We start from the raw sequence: 19,720 nt of genomic DNA, 5'->3' as shown, positions 1-19,720 counted from the left end.
CATGCTTACCTTCAGCGACTGGTGCACAAAGACACCCAGGTGTCGTTGCACTTCCCCTTCTCCCAATCTATTGTCATTCAGATAATAATCTGCCTTCCTGTTTTTGACACCAAAGTGGATAACCTCACATTTATCCACGTTATATTGCATCTGCCATGCTTCTGCCCAAATTATACTGGAGTTTCTCGGCATCCTCCTCACAGCACACACGCCCACCCAGCTTTGTGTCGTCTGCAAACTTGGAGATATTACATCTAGTTCCCTTGTCTAGATCATTAATATATATTGTGAATAGCTGGGGTCCAAGGACCGATCCCTGCAGTACCCCACTAGTCACTGCCTGCCACTCAGAAAAAGACCCGTTTATTCCAACGGAAGAGAGATTCTCGCCCTGTCTTTATTTGTGAGACACTTCAGTCTGTAAAATTAGGGCAACCTGTGCATTAAAGGCATCAAAATACAAGTGCCTTGCTTCATAGACTCTGGTCTCGAACTTCAGGCGCGAAGCAGCCTCCTAAGCTTCCAATATGGCAGGCAGGTAGCGCCCGCACAGAACGAGCTCATGTGGAGCATGTTTCCATATACAGATCATCTTGTTGTTGACCGAATACATTAACTACCCACAGTGTTTCTCAAAATGCAAATTATGGCCGGCCATTTTCACAAGGTTAGCTCAATTTTTCTATTGTGCTAATTAACCGTAAAAAGCTTTAGAGGATACGATTCTGCAACCTTTTAAGTTCTTGCGGTCCTTTTACAAAACTGGTCATATTTTGCAGAGCAACTTACGTGTATCTGAACTGACATTCTGTTGCTCTCAGCCTCTTTGTTTCTAAGCTGCCCCTGTAGATGAGCTCGGGTTGCTTCAACAGATTTTGAAATCTGCTTTACAAAGTAAGAATTATCCTGGAAATAAATGTCCGATTTGGTTAAAGCACTAATTACCCATAATGAATAATTAACCATATTTATTCTGATTAAATGAAAAGAATTCCAATGTCCTTTTACCTTTTCCATCTGACACAGCTCCGAAACTTCTTTAGCATTTCTCTCGGTCTCCAGGAGATTTCTCTTTAACTGCTGCAAAAAGTTTTAGAAAAATGAGAAACTTTTTTTTTGTGCAAACTCAGTCATGAATATGAAAACGCCCTTCTTTCTGTATTTAACGTAATTTGGATCAATTCGTCTATATTTAGGAACGGTGAATGTAAAATACTTGCAATATTTTCAGTTTCACTTCTCGTCAGCTTCTGTGTCAACACTTGGATCTGTCTGTTGGAACAATCCGTACTAGGCTAGAAAGATAAGCTACGATTAGAATGAGGCCTCATATTCCCAAAGAAGTGGGGATACCAACAGCACTGGCTAAAAATTCCATCATCCATTAATTTTATCCCCATATCCACAATAACTTAACCCATGGGAAAGCATAGCTCAAAATATCTTTGACTAATGAAATATTTCCCCTCCCCTGAAGGTGGGACAACTCCGTCTCTCTCATGAGATTAATTCAACTCTAGCTGGTATGTGTGGGGACAAATAGATTTAAAGACATTTTAATCATAATTAAGTTATAATCTAAAAAGTGTGTCATTAGTAGGAGCTGATAGGAGAATTATTGGGGCGTTTTATGGACAATTGGGGGGGGGGGGGGGGCGGGGGGAGAAGAGAGAAGAAAATTAAAATATTTTTACATTTCGAATTTAGTATTTTTGCACATAAAACTGGTGGTTTATTTCAACTGAACAGTTTGGAGCTTTATGAAAGTATGTGTGAATAAAAAGGGCAACATTTACTCATAGAATCTTCCTGCTAACATCAGAATATTCAACTGATACAATAAATTAAATAAAAAGTGATTACCGCAGAATGGCTGATGCGTTCACCTACATAACAATCACTGCACGCCGAAAGTGATGTGTGAAACAATTGGAGTCATTTCAACAACGATATATACATACAAAATATCAATTATGCCTTGTTCTTGGGTAGATTTATAGTCAACTGCTGTCATTTTAGCATACTCAAGAACTGTAAAATGCCTTTTTTTTTAAATTTACAGTGTCTAGAAAATATCCCAATAATACACCTGCAGGGATAGTCAGGAGACATGTCGGCTCCTTGCACACTTGCACTGCCATCTGCCTCCACCACACTCACTCAAATCAGTTAATCACCCAGGATTCAGTAATCTCTGAATTGCAAACCGATCCCACTTCCACAGCAGCATTGACTTAAGGATAGATCCAGTAACACAAATAACATCTAGCTTGAGGTTTGTATTTCTCAAATGCTCCCATTTTTACTTTCCTCTTAATTGCAAGCCCCCCTCCCCGCCCCAGATTTACTAGTTTCTCTCTCTCTCTGTACTTTCTCCAACCTGGAGGTTGATGACCAGTGTACTACATTCTTCCTGATCTCTGCACAGATGGATATTATAAGAACATATAAGAATTAGGAGCAGGAGTCAGCCATATGGCCCCTCGGGCCTGTTCCGCTATTCAATAAGATCATGGCTGATCTTCTACCTCAACTCTTTTTTTCTGCCTGATCCCCAAATCCCTTGATTCCCCTAGAGTCCAAAAATCTATCTATCTCAGCCTTGAATATATTCAACGATTCAGCATCCACAGCCCTTTGGGGTAGAGAATTCCAAAGGTTCACAACCCTCCGAGTGAAGAAATTCCCCCTCATCTTAGTCTTAAATGGCCGACCCCTTATCCTGAGACTATGCCCCCTAGTTCTAGACTCTCCAGCCAGGGGAAACAACCTCTCAGCATCTATCCTGTCAATCCCCCTCAGAATCTTATGTTTCAATGAGATCACCTCTCATTCATCTGAACTCCAGCGAGTATAGGCCCAATCTACTCAATCTCTCCTCATAGGACAGCCCTCTCCTCCTAGGAATCAATCTAGAATCATAAATTCATAAAATGGTTACAGCACAGAAGGAGACCATTCAGCCTGTGCCGGCTCTCCAAGAGAACTTCAGCTAGTCCCACTCCCCCGACCTAGTGCACCACCTCTAAAGGCAAATATATCCTTCCTCAGATAAGGAGACCAAAACTGTGCTCAGTACTCCAGGTGTGGTCTCACCAAAGCCCTGTACAATTGTAGCAAGACTTCCTCTTGTACTCCCATCCCCTTGCAATAAAGGCTAACATGCCATTTGCCTTCCTAATCCTGACAGTGTCAGCTGTGGCTCAGTTGGTAGCACACTCGCCTCCGAGTCAGAAGGTTGTGGGTTCAAGTCCTACTCCAGGGACTTGAGCACCTAAAGCTAGGCTGACACTCAAGTGCAGTGCTGAGAGAATGCTGCACTGTCGGAGGTGCCATCTTTCGGATGAGTGGTTAAACCGAGGCCCCGTCTGCTCTCTCAGGCGGACGTAAAAGATCCCATGGCACTATATTGAAGAAGAGCAGGGGAGTTATCTCCGGTGTCCTGGCCAATACTTATCCCTCAACCAACATAACAAAAACAGATTGTCTAGTCATTATCACATTGCTGTTGGTGGGACCTTGCTGTGCGCAAATTGGCTGCTGCATTTCCCACATTACAACAGTGACTCCACTTCAAAAAGTACTTCATTAGCTGTAAAGCGCTTTGAGACGTCCAGTGGTCGTGAAAGGTGCTATATAAATGCAAGTCTTTCTTTTTCTTTCATTAATTGCTTGCTGTACCTGCATGCTAACTCTGTTTCCTGTATGAGAACACCTAAAGCTCTCTGAACAATATTTAATAGTTTCCCACCTTTTAAAAAACAGATTTTCTATTCTTCCTACCAAAGTTAATAACCTCACATTTCCCAACATTATACTTCATCTGCCACCTTATTGCCCACTCACTTAACCTGTTTATATCCCTTTGCAGGCTCTTTGTGTCCTCCTCACAGCTTACTTTCCCACCTAGCTTTGTATCATCAGCAAATTTGGATACATTACACTCGGTCCCTTCATCGAAGTCATTAATATAGACCGTAAATAGCGGAGGCCCAAGCACTGATCCTTGTGGTTCCCCACTTGTTACAGCCTGCCAACCTGAAAATGACCCGTTTATCCCTACTCTCTTTTCTGCCCATTAACCAATCCTCTATCCATGCTAATATATTACCCCAACCCCATGAGCCCTTATCTTGTGTAACAACCTTTTATGTGGCACCTCATCAAATGCATTTTGGAAATCCAAATATACTACATCCACTGGTTCCCCTTTATCTACCCTACTGGTTACATCCTCAAAACCTCTAATAAATTTGTTAAACACCATTTCCCTTTTATAAAACCATGTTGACTCTGCCTAATCATAGTATGATTTTCCAAGTACTGTACCCTGTTATGAGTGCTGATCACTGCTCTTCCATCACATTCTCCCTGCCTGCCTCTTGATCTACTATCAGCAACTTCTCCAGTGTTTTTTTTTTATTCGTTCATGGGATCTGGGCGTCGCTGGCATAGCCAGCATTTATTGCCCATTCCTAATTGCCCTCGAGAAGGTGGTGGTGAGCCACCTTCTTGAACCGCTGCAGTCCGTGTGGTGAAGGTACTCCCACAGTGCTGTTAGGGAGGGATTTCCAGGATTTTGACCCAGCGACGATGAACGAACGGCGATATACTTCTAACTCAGTATGATGTATGACTTGGAGGGGAACTTGGAGGTGGTGGTGTTCCCATGCGCCTGCTGCCCTTGTCCTTCTAGGTGGTAGAGTTCGCAGGTTTGGGAGGTTCTGCCAAAGGAGTCTTGGCGAGTTGCTGCAGTGCATCTTGCAAATGGCACACACTGCAGCCACGGTGCGCCGGTGGTAGAGGGAGTGAATATTTAAGGTGGTGGATGGGGTGCCAATCAAGCGGGCTGCTTTGTCTTGGATGATGTCGAGCTTCTCGAGTGTTGTTGGAGCTGCACTCATCCAAACAAGTGGAGAGTATGCCATCACTTACTTATGTTCTTATCACACTCCTTACTTGTGCCTTGTAGATGGTGGAAAGTCTTTGGGGAGTCAGGAGGTGAGACACTCGCTGCAGAATACGCAGCCTCTGACCTGCTCTTGTTGCCACAGTATTTGTGTGGCTGGTCCAGTTAAGTTTCTGGTCAATGGTGAGCCCCAGGATATTGATGGTGGGGGATTCGGCGATGGTAATGCTGTTGAATGTCAAAGGGCGGTGTGTAATAACCCCAAGAACTTTCCTCATGACTGAAGTAATGTGCTCAATACTGTCTCATTTTTTTTTGTATTCGCAGTCAACCTCATCACTTCTGTTATTTTGCTACTTCAAGGACCTTATTAGAAATCATTCTTTTTGTTCATTCTGCTGATATTTTTATGGCAACAATGTTTCTCTTACCTCTTGATTCCATAACCCCCTGAAGACGTATTGTAACTTTTGGTTAGCGATTCTGAAACTCTCCAGCTTCTCCAACAGCAAGTCCTTTTCTCCAGCAAATCTGCCAACCCCCGAGGCTGAAAGTTGATTCACCTACAAAGATGAAAAGGCACATTGGGCTAAATGGATTCATAGAATTGCATAGAATTTACAGCAGAGAACCAGGCCATTCAGCCCAACTGGTCCATGCCGATGTTTATGCTTCACACGAGCATCCTCCCAGCCTTCTTCATCTAACCCAATCAGCATAACCTATTCCTTTCTCCCTCATGTGTTTATCTAGCTTACCCTTAAATGCATCGATGCTATTCACCTCAACTACTCTAAGGATAAGGGGTAAGCCATTTAGGACAGAGATGAGGAGGAATTTCTTCAACCAGAGAGTGGTGCACCTGTGGAATTCTCTACCACAGAAGGCAGTTGAGGCCAATTCATTAAATATATTCAAGAAGGAGTTGGATATATTTCTTAAGGCTAAAGGGATCAAGGGATATGGGGAGAAAGCATAGGGACAGGGTATTGAATTTGGATGATCAGCCATGATCTCATTGAATGGCAGAGCAGGCTCGAGGGGCCGAATGGCTGACTCCTGCTCCTATCTTCTATGTTTCTATGTTTACTCCTGTGGTAGCAAGTTCCACTTTCTGGGTAAAGAAGTTGCTCCTGAATTCCCTATTGGATTTATTAGTGACCATCTTATATTGGTCTCCCCCTAAAATGGAAACATCTTCTCCACGTCTACCCTATCAAACACTTTCATAATCTTAAAGACCTCTATTAGGCCACCCTTCAGCTTTCTCTTTTTGATAGAAAAGAGCCCCAGCCTGTTCAATCTTTCCTGATGGGTATAACCTCCCAATTCTGGCTCAAATTAAATCAGATTCAAATCAAAATTAAATAGCCACGGATGTGCCCCAGACACAATATTAGTTTAAGGCTAATGTTTGTATTGTATATACATGATTACTGCAGTTCAGGGCTACAGTGATCAACAACTGACCAACTAATTCAGACGGATTTAAGACGCCACTATTGCACATGCGGGTCACATCTATAATCCAAAATGCAATAAATCATATAATCAAAAACTATAATCAATATTTGCTGCAATATAACACTGGAATCACATGTTAAAAATGGGAAATCTCTCTAGATTTCATCTGTGAACCCATTGAGAAATAATCAATGTTCTATTGCAGTGCCTTCAACTAAAAAGATCACAACTTGCTGTCAGCAATTGGTGAGCAATCATTTTCTCACTTGAGATCCTCTGTTTAAGTGCTTCAGTCAGAATAAATATGATGCATTATGAACAGATCTTCTCTTCCTCTACATATTAAAAAAAGTGATTTCAATATTCTGCTCATGGGTAGGAATGGTGTCAATACTAAAAAGTGAAACATTTCCCCATTTGGAATTCGCATCTCAGTCTCAGATATACTAAAACACAGCTTGATGCAGAGTAAAGTCCCCGGCACTCTACCCCAACAACAGGTCTAGACCCAATTTCAGGAAAGCGCTCCCTATTGGTATCAGAGCAACTTCTCCATTTCTCATGCCAGAGAATCCCAGTGATCTTTCTCAATCAGACCACCTACTCAACACCAAATTTGTGGACAGTTTTATGATGAGGACTGATGGCTGAAGAAAACGTGGCATAAAATTCAACTGGAACCCTTAAACTAGAAGGAAGGAACCATCATCCTGTCAATCTAGGGCATGTTTGAAACTAGATGACAGGGGCAATGTTATATTCCATTGCACAACTGAGGACTAGTGAAACCAGGAATATCTACCTGGTGGTTATTCCACAGAGCAGTATCCTCCAAGCATCATTGGTCAGGATCCCTAGTGTTTCATGCTTCTGCAACCACAGAATTCACCACGGAATTTCTCGCCCATTGCAGCGTTTCACCCGTGTCATTTTCTTCCTCTGCTAATCAATCAGTTTTCCCCGTTGTGCTTATACCGCAATGAATACCTACTATTTAAAATCTCAAACCTCGAATCTCCATCGACTTGCAGCTCATTAACCCTGATACAAACTCTCACCTCACGCACTTAACCCACTAGGCAGGGCGCTCAACTATCGAACCCCGATTGACTTCAACTATTCAAAGTGGCCAGCTTTGTAGCGCTGATTCTAACCTCAAGAGTTCTAAATGCTTGAAGTGTTCTTTATTTACTAAATCGTATTTCCTACTGTGGCGAAATCAGCATCCGTAAACGGTTAAGCTTTAAAACTGTTTAAAATGTCAGATTTTCTTCAATAACACCACCACCATTTTATGTTTACTTTGCAAAATATGCTTCATATGAACACAAGAATTAGGAGCAGGAGTCGGCCATATGGCCCTTCGAGCCTGCTCCGCCATTCAATAAGATCATGGCTGATCTTCGACCTCAACTCCACTTTTCCAGACAAATGGCAAATAAAAATTATTTCAACAGTTAAAACAATACAAGTAAAGACTTACACATACAGAGAAAAGACATCAATGCTACTTATTTTGGTCTTACCATGTAAAACAGAGCAGTTCTACTGAACACACTGAATAATTTAAGAAGTAATATTGAACTTCACATTTACTCGGCCAATATGCCTCTAAAACTAAATCAAATTTAATTAAACGTCAGCCTTGGCTCAGGATCGGACTCGCGCTTCTGAGCCAGTAGGTCATGGGTAACGTCCCTTGTGATCTTACTTGGGTCTGACTCCAAATTTTCGTTCAATGAGCTACCGAAATTCCCAATCTTTCCTAGGTTAGGAGACTAAGGGAGAAGGATTGTCATCACATTAATAGGAACAGGACAAGGCCAGTCAGCCCCACGAGCCTGTTGTGCCAGTCAATTAGATCATGACTGGTCTGTATCTTAACTCCATCTACCCGCCTTGGTTCAGCAACCCTTAATACCCTTACCTAACAAAAGGAAAATAGCAATCTCTACAGACTCCCACAAATACACATAACTACAGATAATTTTATTAGCCCTGCTATATTTACATTTGAACTTTTACCAAGTTTATGGGTAAATTGCGTACTTAAAAAAAAAATTGCACACTTGCCGTGTAACACTAGAAAAATATTGGATATTGTTAGAAACATTCCTTCAATAGCTAATGCTACCTCTAGATTATTAATTCACTTTCAGGTATAGAAGTTGTGCGATAGTGGATGCAAAACCTCTAGAATCATTCACAACTCAACAAATTCACACTCGCCACCCCCAACCAATAGATTGGGTAAATCGCCAGCCCCTGCCAGCTGAACAAACAATTACCCTCCTGCTCAAGGAAACGTCGCTATTCAACCACCTATCCGCACAGATGATAGAAAGACCTGCTGAATGTGTCCCACCACCCACTGTGGAATAAATAAGTCCGACAGGAACACCGCTAACTGAGACGGATGTTACCCGCCGCAATCACTCCCTCTCCCCCTCGTCTTCCTTTCCATCTCTGCCCCCACCACCCCCCCTCCTCCTCCTCTCCAAAGTTCCTGCTAAGCTGCGCGGCTGTGCAGTGGTCTGGAGGTCCTGCGCAGGCCACTCACTGGCTTTTCAATGGCAATAACCACGCACGTGCGGAAAATTGAATGGGCCGCGCAGCCAGTTAAAGGGCCCGCGCAACAAAAAAAATTCCAGCGAACGATGCTCCTCTCCCATCCCCGTCTCACCTCCCTCATCTCCGTTCCTTCTCGTACCAAAAAAAACCCTCCCCCCATCCTCGCCCTCTCTTCCTCTACCCAGTCTCCCTTCTTCCCGCCTCTCTCCTTCCTTCCTTCCTCTCCCATATACACCTCATCTCCTCTCTCTCCCCCCACCTTGGTTCAATTATCTCCCTGGCCTCTAACCCCGGCTTGACCTGTAACGTGCCCTTGGTCTGGACTCCCCGCTGCATCGTCACAGAGGATCAACTAATAGGGTCTTCGGTTTCTAGACAGTAAAATCATTGACGGGTTCCCCATTTAACGACTGTGCTTTGTACGTACCAGTAGTAACTCAGCAGTGGAATTCTTCAGTGCTGTCACTTGTTTTGCTGCCGATACGGACGCCGCTTCAGCTTCTTTAATCGCAGCTAGCAGCATGTTCTCTTCAGCAAGGCCTTCCTTCTCCAGCCTAAGTAACGGCAAAAGCTGCATCAGAACAGATTCATAGCCGCATGCTCGTTTGCAATTGAAGCCGCAACTCGTCTCAGGACTGAAATGACTTCAGGTTTCACCATTTAACACATTTCAATCTATGCATCGGCAATATCGGAACTGCAAACCGTGGGCCCCGGTAATTTGGCCCACAGAGCCCAGACAATTTCAGTTCTATTTGTGTTTATATCTCTTTTACTTGCTGGTTTGTCCCGTTTGAATTTCCTGAGCCTGTAGGTTTCCCCATTTAACTGCTGTGCTTTGTACGTACCTCAGCAATGGAATTCTTAAGTGCTGCCACTTGTTTTGCTGCAGATATGGACACCTGGAGTACGGTGTACCGTTTTGGTCTCCTTACCTAAGGAAGAATGTACTTGACATAGAGGGAGTGCAACGAAGGTTCACCAGACTGGTTCCTGGGATGGGGGGGTTGTCCTATGAGGAGAGATTGAGTAGACTAGGCCTTTATTCTCTAGAGTTTAGAAGAATGAGAGGTGATCACATTGAAACATACAAAATTCTTACAGGACTTGACAGGGTAGATGCGGAGAGGTTGTTTCCCCGGACTGGGGAGTCTAGAACCAGGGGTCAGTGTCTCAGAATAAGGGGTCGGCCATTTAGGGCTGAGATGAGGAGAAATTTCTTCACTCAGGGTGGTGAATCTTTGGAATTCTCTACCCCAGAGGGCTGTGGAGGCTGAGTCGTTGAGTATATTCAAGGCAGAGATCGATAGATTTTTGAATATTAAGGGAATCAAGGGATATGGGGATAGTGCAGGAAAGTGGAAATGAGGTAGAAGATCAGCCATGGGCTACTCCTGCTCCTATTTCTTATGTTCCAATGAAAGGGCTGTTTTATCACTATTATTACTTTATTAATGAATAAGTATTACATCAGAGCAGCAAGATCTGTAATGTTCAGCGATTTGAGATATATGCAAATTAATGGAAATAATGGACCGGAATTTCCTGGAAATCTTCGGCATCTACAGGAAACTTTGTGCTATCCGGCACCGACGGGACCGAGCTGTTGCCGTCCCATCAAAACTGCCGGACAAACCAGCGCTAATGTTGAAATATACGGAGATTTTGAGCTCCGTATCTGGCAACAAACCTGTGCTTCTAAACAGTCGGCCGTACCTTGCAAGCGTCTCTGTAGCTTAGCAACAGCTTCAGCGAGACCTTGCAGAGCCTGACTGGTAAAAAAAAAAGCAACAAAAAGAAAAAAAACCTAACGAAACAGCTCCTGATTTTTGCTGGTGGCTCGAGCATTCCGGACAGTTAACCTCCAGATAAACCAAAGTTTCCTGTATTAAGCATGGATTAAAGGCGATTCCCCCCGACCCCACGAGGAAATTTGCATAACTGATTAACAGTACTTTTATGTCGAACTTTCACTACACATGAATACCCCAGTTATGTCACCTAAATCCCACTTAGCTCATTAACATAGATCCACCCCCATGCAAAAGACCAGAGAACACAAGTTTCCTGCATTTACATCAGGTTTATTTTTTTTAAAACTGAATTCAAATTGGTAAACAACCATGGTGGGATTGGAACTCACATCTGTTGTATCATTAGTCCCGGCTTCTGGATTACTAGTCTAGTAATATAAATCGCTACACTACCATACCCCGAGCGGGCGGGGAGGTGGCTTTGAGCCCAAGATCAGCCATGATCTTATTGAATGGCGGAGCAGGCTCGAGGGGCCAAGTGGCCTATTCCTGCTCCTATTTCTTATGTTCTTATAGTTAAGCAACCATCTAAACATAGAGTTATAATCTCAAACTTACTTGAGATCGATCTAAACTGGGATTTACATAAAACAAAACACGTTCGTAACATGATCATCATAATGAACTAGGCATTCTGACTGGCTAACAATTACTACCTATTGGTTGCAAACTTTGAAATTCAAAACAACTAACAGCTATAGTTAGGGTAAATCTTATCAGTTTAACGATGCTTGGCCCAGCTCCATATGATAGCGGCACCCTGTCTTGGGCAGTAAACTAATATTTATACTCCAAGTAGACCTCTAGTAGCTAATTGTAGAGATACTGAAAGTATTCAAGAAGCAACTGAAATGCAGCTCAACTGAAAAAGGTCATCAGGGCCCACAGTTATATTTGGATATCACACCATATCCAAAGCAACACCCAAAATGGTTATAAAGAAAGACTTGCATTTATATAGCGCCTTTCATGACCACCAGACGTCTCAAAGCGCTTTAAGTCAATGAAGTACTTTAGAAATGGAGTCACTGTTGTAATGTGGGAAACGCAGCACAGCAAGGTCCCACAAACAGCAATGTGCTAATCAGTTTTTGTTCTGTTGGTTGAGGGATAAATATTGGCCAGGACACCGGGGCTAACTCCGCTACTCTTCTTCGAAATAGTGCCATGGGATCTTTTACCTCCACCTGACAGAGCAGATGGGGCCTCGGTTTAACCCCTCATCCAAAAGACGGCAACCTCACAACCTCAGGATATCCCAAAGCGCTTCACAGCAAATGAATTAGTTTTGAAGTGTAGTCATTGTTGTAATGTAGGGAAACGTGGCAGCCAATTCTGCACACAACAAGGACCCACAAACAGCAATAAAATAAATGACCAATTAAACTGCCTTGGTGGTGTTGGGCGAGTGATAAATGTTGGCAAGGTCACCGGGAGAATTCTTCTACAAATAGCACCATGGGATCTTTTACATCCACCCGAGAGGGCAAACTGGACCTCGGTTTAACATCTCACCCAGAAGATGGAACCTCCGACAGTGCAGCACTCCCTCACTGGAGAGTCAGCTGAGATTATGTGCTCAAGTCTCTGGAGTGGGGCTTGAACCCACGATCTTCAGAGGCAAGAGTGCTACCTCTAAGCAAATGCTAACACATAAATCTAGGTGTCTGGATGATATTAAATTGCAAATATGTTCCTGCAAATAATCAGATTATATTACTTAGTCATTCCAGCCCAAATGGTGTGTAGTGTAGAGGAACAAAGGGACCTTGGAGTGCATGTTCACAAATCCCTGAAGGTAGCAGGCCAGGTAGATAAGGTGGTTAAGGCGGCATACAGAATGCTTGCCTTTATTAGCCGTGGCACAGAATACAAGAGCAGAGGGGTTATGCTTCAACTGTATAAAACATAAGTTAGGCCTCAGCTAGAGTACTGCGTGCAGTTCTGGTCACCACATTACAGGAAAGATGTGATTGCACTAGAGAGGGTACAGAGGAGATTTACAAGGATGTTGCCGGGAGTAGAGAATCTTAGCTATGAGGAACGACTGGATAGGCTGGGTCTGTTTTCCTTGGAACAGAGGAGGCTGAGGGGAGACCTTATTGAGGTGTATAAAATTATGAGGGGCCTAGATAAAGTGGATAGAAAGGACCTATTTCCCTTAGCAGAGGGGTCAAAAACCAGGGGGCACAGATTTAAAGTAATTGGTGGAAGGTTTAGAGGGGATTTGAGAGGAAATTTCTTCACCCAGAGGGTTGTGGGGGTCTGGAACTCACTGCCTGAAAGGGTGGTAGAGGCAGGAACCCTAACCACATTTAAAAAGTACTTGGATGTGCACTTGGGATGCTGCAACCTGCAGGGCTACGGACCAAGAGCTGGGAAGTGGGATTAGGCTGATAGCTCTTTGTTGGCCGGTGCGGACACGGTGGGCCGAAATGGCCTCCTTCCGTGCTGTAACTTTCTATGATTCTATGAAGTTATTTTTGACAAAACATTGCATGTCAGCTGTGGCTCAGTTGGTAGCACACTCGCCTCCGAGTCAGAAGGTTGTGGGTTCAAGTCTCAAACAGGTATACCGATTTGGATACTGTTGAGGGGGATGACTCACCAGGGGAAGGCAGCAGCAGCCAACTTCCTGGCACTGGGGGTACTCCTGCTGCCCAGGAAGGGAGGAAAAAGAGTGGGAGAGCAATAGTGGTAGGGGATTCTATAGTAAGGGGAACAGATAGGCGTTTCTGTGGCCGTAGACGTGAATCCAGGATGGTTTGTTGCCTCCCTGGTGCCAGGGTCAAGGATGTCACTGAGCGGCTGCAGGGCATTCTGGAGGGAGAGGGTGAACAGCCAGAGGTCGTGGCCCACATTGGTACCAACGACATAGGTAAAAAGAGGGATGAGGTCCTGCAGCAAGAATTTAGGGAGCTAGGTGGAAGATTAAAGAGCAGGACCTCAAAGGTTGTAATCTCTGGATTACTCCCAGTGCCACGTGCTAGTGAGTATAGGAATAGGAAGATAGAACAGGTGAATGCGTGGCTAAAGGGATGGTGCAGGAGGGAGGGCTTTAGTTTCCTGGATCACTGGGTCTGCTTCTGGGAAAGGTGGGACTTGTACAAGTCGGACGGTTTACACCTGAACCAGAGGGGGACCAATATCCTTGCGGGGAGGTTTGCTAGCACTGCTGGGGGGGGGTTTAAACTAACTTGGCAGGGGGATGGGATACAGAGTGGAACTATAGTAGGGGGTGATTTACAGCCAAATACGGAGGAAAAAACAAGTCAGCTGGGAAGGCAGAGCAAATATGTGAAGGCAAAAGGGAATATGGCAAGGCTGGAAGGCATTTATTTTAATGCAAGGAGTCTTGCAAACAAGGTGGATGAACTGAAGTTGTTGTTGAACACATGGGAGTACGATATTGTTGCTATCACGGAGACATGGTTGAGGGAGGGTCAGGACTGGCAGCTCAATATTCCGGGGTATAGAATCTTCAGGCGAGACAGAGGGGGGTGTAAAAGGGGAGGGGGTGTTGCAATATTAATTAAGGAATCAATTACTGCTGTAAGGAGGGATGATATATCAGCGGGTTCCTCTAATGAGGCCATATGGTTAGAACTTAAAAACAAAAAGGGGGCAAGCACTCTGCTGGGAGTGTACTATAGGCCCCCAAACAGTCAGGGGGAGATAGAGGAACAGATATGTAGGCAAGTCTCAGAGAAGTGCGAAAATAATAGGGTAATAATAGTGGGGGATTTCAACTTCCCCAATAACCCCAATAAATTTAAAACAGAAATAGATAGTTTCCTAGAAGTAAAGGAAATTAAGGGTTACGGGGAGCGGGCAGGAAATTGGACATGAGTCTAGGTTCGGAATGGTCATGGCCCTGTGGGTAGTGGAGTGGGCCCAGGGGCCGTGTAGCCTGGTACAGCTCCTACTGTGTTCTAATTCTGTGTTAGATTTCAGGAGATGGTTTTATTCCTGTTCCTGGCTGGGGTGGAGATCGCCTTTACAGAAGGTAAGTACTGTAGAAAATATAGGGACAGAGTGATCTCCTGGAAGAATTTCGATCGCCTAGATGGGTCGGAGAGGAATTTCCCAGATTTTTTTCTCCCAAATTGGCCATTGGGTCTTTATCTGGTTTTTCACCTCTCCCGGGAGATCACATGGGTTCGGGTGGATGGAGAGTGATAGAAGATTTGAGGTTAGGATCAGATCAGCCATGATCTTATTGAATGGTGGAGCAGGCTCGAGGGGCCGATTGGCCTACTCCTGCTCCTATTTCTTATGTTCTTAATTGGGATAGTCAGAGTGTGAAAGGCTTAGAGGGTGCAGAATTCTTAAAGTGCATCCAGGAGAGCTTTTTGAGCCAACATGTAGAAAGTCCTACAAGAGAGGGGGCGGTACTGGACCTAATTCTAGGGAATGTAGCCGGGCAAGTGGTGGAAGTGTCAGTAGGAGAGCATTTTGGCGACAGTGGCCATAATTCGGTGAGATTTAAGGTGGTCATGGAAAAAGACAAAGACGGCCCGGAAATAAGGGTTCTAAATTGGGGGAAGGCCGATTTTAATATGATAAGGCAGGATCTGGCCAAAGTGGACTGGGAGCAGCTACTTATAGGAAAATCCACATCAAAGCAGTGGGAGACTTTCAGAAGGGAAATAGAGAGAGTACAACGCCAACATGTTCCTGTAAAGGTCAAGGGTGGGGCCAACAAGCAAAGGGAACCTTGGATGACAAGGGATATACAAAAATGCATTAGGAAAAAAAGGGGGGCTTTTGGCAGTTACAAAAGACTAAAGACGGAGGAAGCCCTAGAGGAGTATAAAAAGTGCAGGGGCATACTTAAAAAAGAAATTAGGAGGGCGAGGAGGGGCCATGAAATAACACTGGCGAGCAAAATAAAAGAAAATCCTAAGATGTTTTATAAGTATATTAAGGGCAAGAGGATAACCAGGGAAAGGGTAGGGCCCATTAGGGACCAAAGTGGCAATCTGTGTGTAGAGCCAGATGATGTAGGCGGGGTTTTAAATGAATTTTTTGCATCTGTGTTCACTATGGAGAAAGACGATGTAGACATAGAAATCGGGCAAGGGGACTGTGACATACTTGAACATATTAGCATCGAGAGGGAGGAGGTACTAGCGGTTTTAGCAGGCCAAAAAGTGGATAAATCCCCAGGCCCGGACGAGATGTATCCCAGGCTGTTGTGTGAGGCAAAGGAGGAGATTGCAGGGGCTCTGACACAAATTTTCAGAACCTCTCTGGCCACAGGGGATGTACCAGAGGACTGGAGAACAGCTAACGTAGTACCATTATTCAAGAAGGGTAGCAGGGATAAACCAGGGAATTACAGGCCAGTAAGCCTAACATCTGTGGTAGGGAAATTATTGGAAAAAATTCTGAGGGACAAAATTAGTCTCCACTTGGAGAGGCAAGGATTAATCGGGGATAGTCAGCATGGCTTTGTCAAGGGTAAATCATGTCTGACCAATCTGATTGAATTTTTCGAGGGGGTGACTAGGTGTGTGGATGAGGGAAATGCTGTGGATGTGGTTTACATGGATTTCAGTAAAGCTTTTGACAAAGTCCCGCATAGGAGACTGGTCAAGAAGGTAAGAGCCCATGGGATCCAGGGTGCCTTGGCGCATTGGATCCTAAACTGGCTGAGTGGCAGGAGGCAGAGGGTGATGGTCGAAGGTTGCTTTTGTGACTGGAAGCCTGTGTCCAGTGGGGTACCTCAGGGATCGGTGCTGGGTCCCTTGCTGTTTGTGATCTACATAAATGATTTGGATGAGAATGTAAAAGGTATGATCAGTAAGTTCGCAGATGACACGAAAATTGGTGGGGTGGTAAATTGCGAGGAGGAAAGCCTCAGGCTACAGGACGATATAAACGGGTTGGTCAGATGGGCGGAAAAGTGGCAAATGGAATTTAACCCTGAAAAGTGCGAGGTGATGCATTTTGGACGGACAAATAAGGCAAGGGAATACACAATGAGTGGTAGGACCCTAGGAAGTACAGAGGGTCAGAGGGACCTTGGTGTACATGTACATAGATCCCTGAAGGCAGCGGAACAGGTAGATAAGGTGGTTAAAAAGGCATATGGGATACTTGCCTTCATTAGCTGAGGCATAGAATATTAAGAGCAGGGAGGTTATGATGGAGCTGTACAAAACGCTGGTGAGGCCACAGCTGGAGTACTGTGTGCAGTTCTGGTCGCCTCACTACAGGAAGGATGTGATTGCTTTGGAGAGGGTGCAGAGAAGATTCACCAGGATGTTACCTGGGATGGAGCGCCTCAGCTATGAAGAAAGACTAAACAGGCTGGGGTTGTTTTCCTTGGAGCAAAGAAGGCTGAGGGGGGACCTGATTGAGGTGTACAAAATGATGAGGGGCATAGATAGGGTAAAGAGGAACTTTTCCCCTTAGTAGGGGGGTCAATAACAAGGGGGCATAGATTCAAGGTAAGGGGCAGGAGGTTTAGAGGGGATTTGAGGAGGAACTTTTTCACCCAGAGGGTGGTTGGAATCTGGAACTCACTGCCTGAAAGGGTGGTAGAGGCAGGAACCCTCATAACATTCAAGAAGCATTTGGATGAGCACTTGAAATGCCATTGCATACAAGGCTATGGACCAAATGCTGGAAAATGGGATTAGACTGGACAGGGATTGATGGACGGCGCAGACACGATGGGCCGAAGGGCCTCTTTCTGTGCTGTATAACTCTATGACTCTATGACTCCAGGGACTTGCGCACATAAAGGTAGGCTGACACTCCAGTGCAGTGCTGAGGGAGTGCTGCACTGTCGGAGGTGCCGTCTTTCAGATGAGACATTAAACCGAGGCCCCATCTGCTCTCTCAAGTGGACGTAAAAGATCCCATGGCATTATTTCGAAGAAGAGCAGGGGAGTTATCCCCGGTGTCCTGGCCAATATTTATCCCTCAACCAACATAACAAAAACAGATTTGCTGTTTGTGGGACCTTGCTGTGCGCAAATTGGCTGCCGCGTTTCCCACGTTACAACAGTGACTCCACTTCAAAAGTACTTCATTGGCTGTAAAGCACTTTGAGACGCCCGGTAGTCGTGAATGGCGCTATAGAAATGCAAGTCTTTCTTTCTTTTTAGTTGCAAACAGTTTATCAAAACTGTGAATTCTTAAGACGATATTCATGGTTCTTACATAGCATGACGCGTAGAGAGCCTTCTTACAGACTCAGGATAAAAGTTCTTAGTTATATCACAGCGTATGAGCAAAAGGATTAAGACAAAGAAAAATACAGCTTATGCGGAACTGAAAGTACTGTGACTCTTTAATGCTGTAGTGGACAACACTGATAAAAGAGAGAGATTAAAATTATATAGGCAACCTTTGATTTGCCAAGATAAATAAAATTACTGCATGGAAAAATAACCAGGATTTTCTTTTATAATTATGGACTGCAACCAATGAGGTTTGCATGCTCAATTCCGCTAACTGTTTCCATATCCCTAAAATGACATTCATCTAATTTAAGTAAACTTAATACAGGGGAAGAAGCAAGTCGCCACGCTGTTTAACATGAACATATTAGCGCAGTATTTAAATGGGTTAACACTTTGGTTAAAATAGCAGACAACATTTAATGCATTGAAACATTCACATTAATATTACAATATCTCATAAAAGATTATAGACAAACATCGTTACCCTTTCAGGTCCAACTCTTTCTGTAGCTTTTCAAAACTCTCCCGAAAAGTCCTATTTTTATAGGTTGTTCTCGTAAGCTCCTGTGACAGTTCAGCTTCATGGTCTTCGGTCGTCCATTTTGATGTATTCGGTTCATCCTTATCTTCCTCAAAATGTTCATTTGTCGTATGCCCTGAAAGCTGAACAATTTCCATTGACAATTTGTACTACAGCTAGCAGAGCACGTAACTAAAAAGTGCAATTAACAAATAAATAGCCAAAATGATCTTGAACATATTCTATGGCTATATGGTGCCAATATTCAGGTGCCTTTTTGCTAGTTGCACCTTCCGATTCAATCTCTGGTTGCACATTATGCCCAGCAACAGATCGTTCCCTATCCACAGGCTCAAGTGGAAAGGGCAACTCATTAACATTACAGCACTGGGGGCAACATTATCCAAGATCGCATCAACTAGCAGCAACATTTTCTGATAAAAACTTATCAAAACTTACTTCATTTTTCAAACTTTCTAAATCTTCCATTAAGCTGTCAATCTGCTGTTCATACTGATTCATTCGCTCATGAATGTTGGCTTCCTGATCAAAGCTAGCATCACCGGAATGGATTACTGCAGAAATCTTTTCTGTCTCGCCGAGGGTAATTGTGAGACTTTGTGCTGCTCCCTTAAAGAAACAAGAATTATATATTTTTTTTTAAAACCTTTATACTTCAGACAAGTGTAGCTGGATACCGAATTGTGCGCCCTTTCTAAAGTACAATTTTGCAGAATATCTAAAAGAATAATACACTTTTCCTTACATATTCAGATTCCTCGTGTGGAATAGTGCTCAGATTACAACACAATTATTAGCAGGAACACCATGAGAGAGAAAAGAGAGCAACTCTTTACTTACAGCACAGAAACAGGCCATTCGGCCCAACAGGTCCACGCTGGTGTTTATGCTCCACATGAACCTCCTCCCTCAACATCTCCTCCTATTCATTTCTCCCTCACGTGCTTATCTAGCTTCCCCTTAAAATGCATTTATGCTATTCGCCTCAACTAGTGCTTGTGGTAGCGAGTGCCACATTCTCACCACTCCCTGGGTAAAGAAGTTTCTCCTGAATTCCCTCTCTTAGGCAGTCCCTCGGAACCGAGGATGATTTGCTTCCACATTAAAAATGAGTTCTCAGGTGACCGATGAGTCCAATGTGGGACCTACAGTCTCGGTCATAGGCGGGGCAGACGGTGGTTGAAGGGGCGGGTGGGGTGTTTGGGTTGACGTGCGCTCCTTCCAC

At 44.1% G+C, this 19,720-nt stretch overlaps 1 protein-coding gene across 2 annotated transcripts in view; it reads right to left on the bottom strand.

Annotated features, from left to right (window-relative positions):
- LOC147122361 (outer dense fiber protein 2-like) overlaps positions 1 to 19,720 on the bottom strand; it is a 70,488-nt gene that overhangs the window by 42,840 nt on the left and 7,928 nt on the right. For both annotated transcript variants that reach the window (XM_085983443.1, XM_085983442.1), the window contains exons 4-10: positions 18,934 to 19,104; positions 18,439 to 18,617; positions 9,372 to 9,498; positions 5,341 to 5,472; positions 1,221 to 1,295; positions 1,009 to 1,080; positions 790 to 906 (exon numbers count right to left, since the gene is read on the bottom strand). In XM_085983443.1, the coding sequence (XP_085839569.1) occupies positions 790 to 906; positions 1,009 to 1,080; positions 1,221 to 1,295; positions 5,341 to 5,472; positions 9,372 to 9,498; positions 18,439 to 18,617; positions 18,934 to 19,104 (873 nt within the window). The remainder of the gene's footprint in view (positions 1 to 789; positions 907 to 1,008; positions 1,081 to 1,220; positions 1,296 to 5,340; positions 5,473 to 9,371; positions 9,499 to 18,438; positions 18,618 to 18,933; positions 19,105 to 19,720) is intronic.

The sequence above is a fragment of the Somniosus microcephalus genome, chromosome 3 (assembly GCF_052327205.1).
Source record: "Somniosus microcephalus isolate GS21.2 chromosome 3, FLI_Smic_1.0, whole genome shotgun sequence".
NCBI classification, from domain to species: domain Eukaryota; kingdom Metazoa; phylum Chordata; class Chondrichthyes; order Squaliformes; family Somniosidae; genus Somniosus; species Somniosus microcephalus.
The sequence above is the reverse complement of the archived record's forward strand: the minus strand, read 5'-3'. Positions and strand labels throughout refer to the sequence as shown.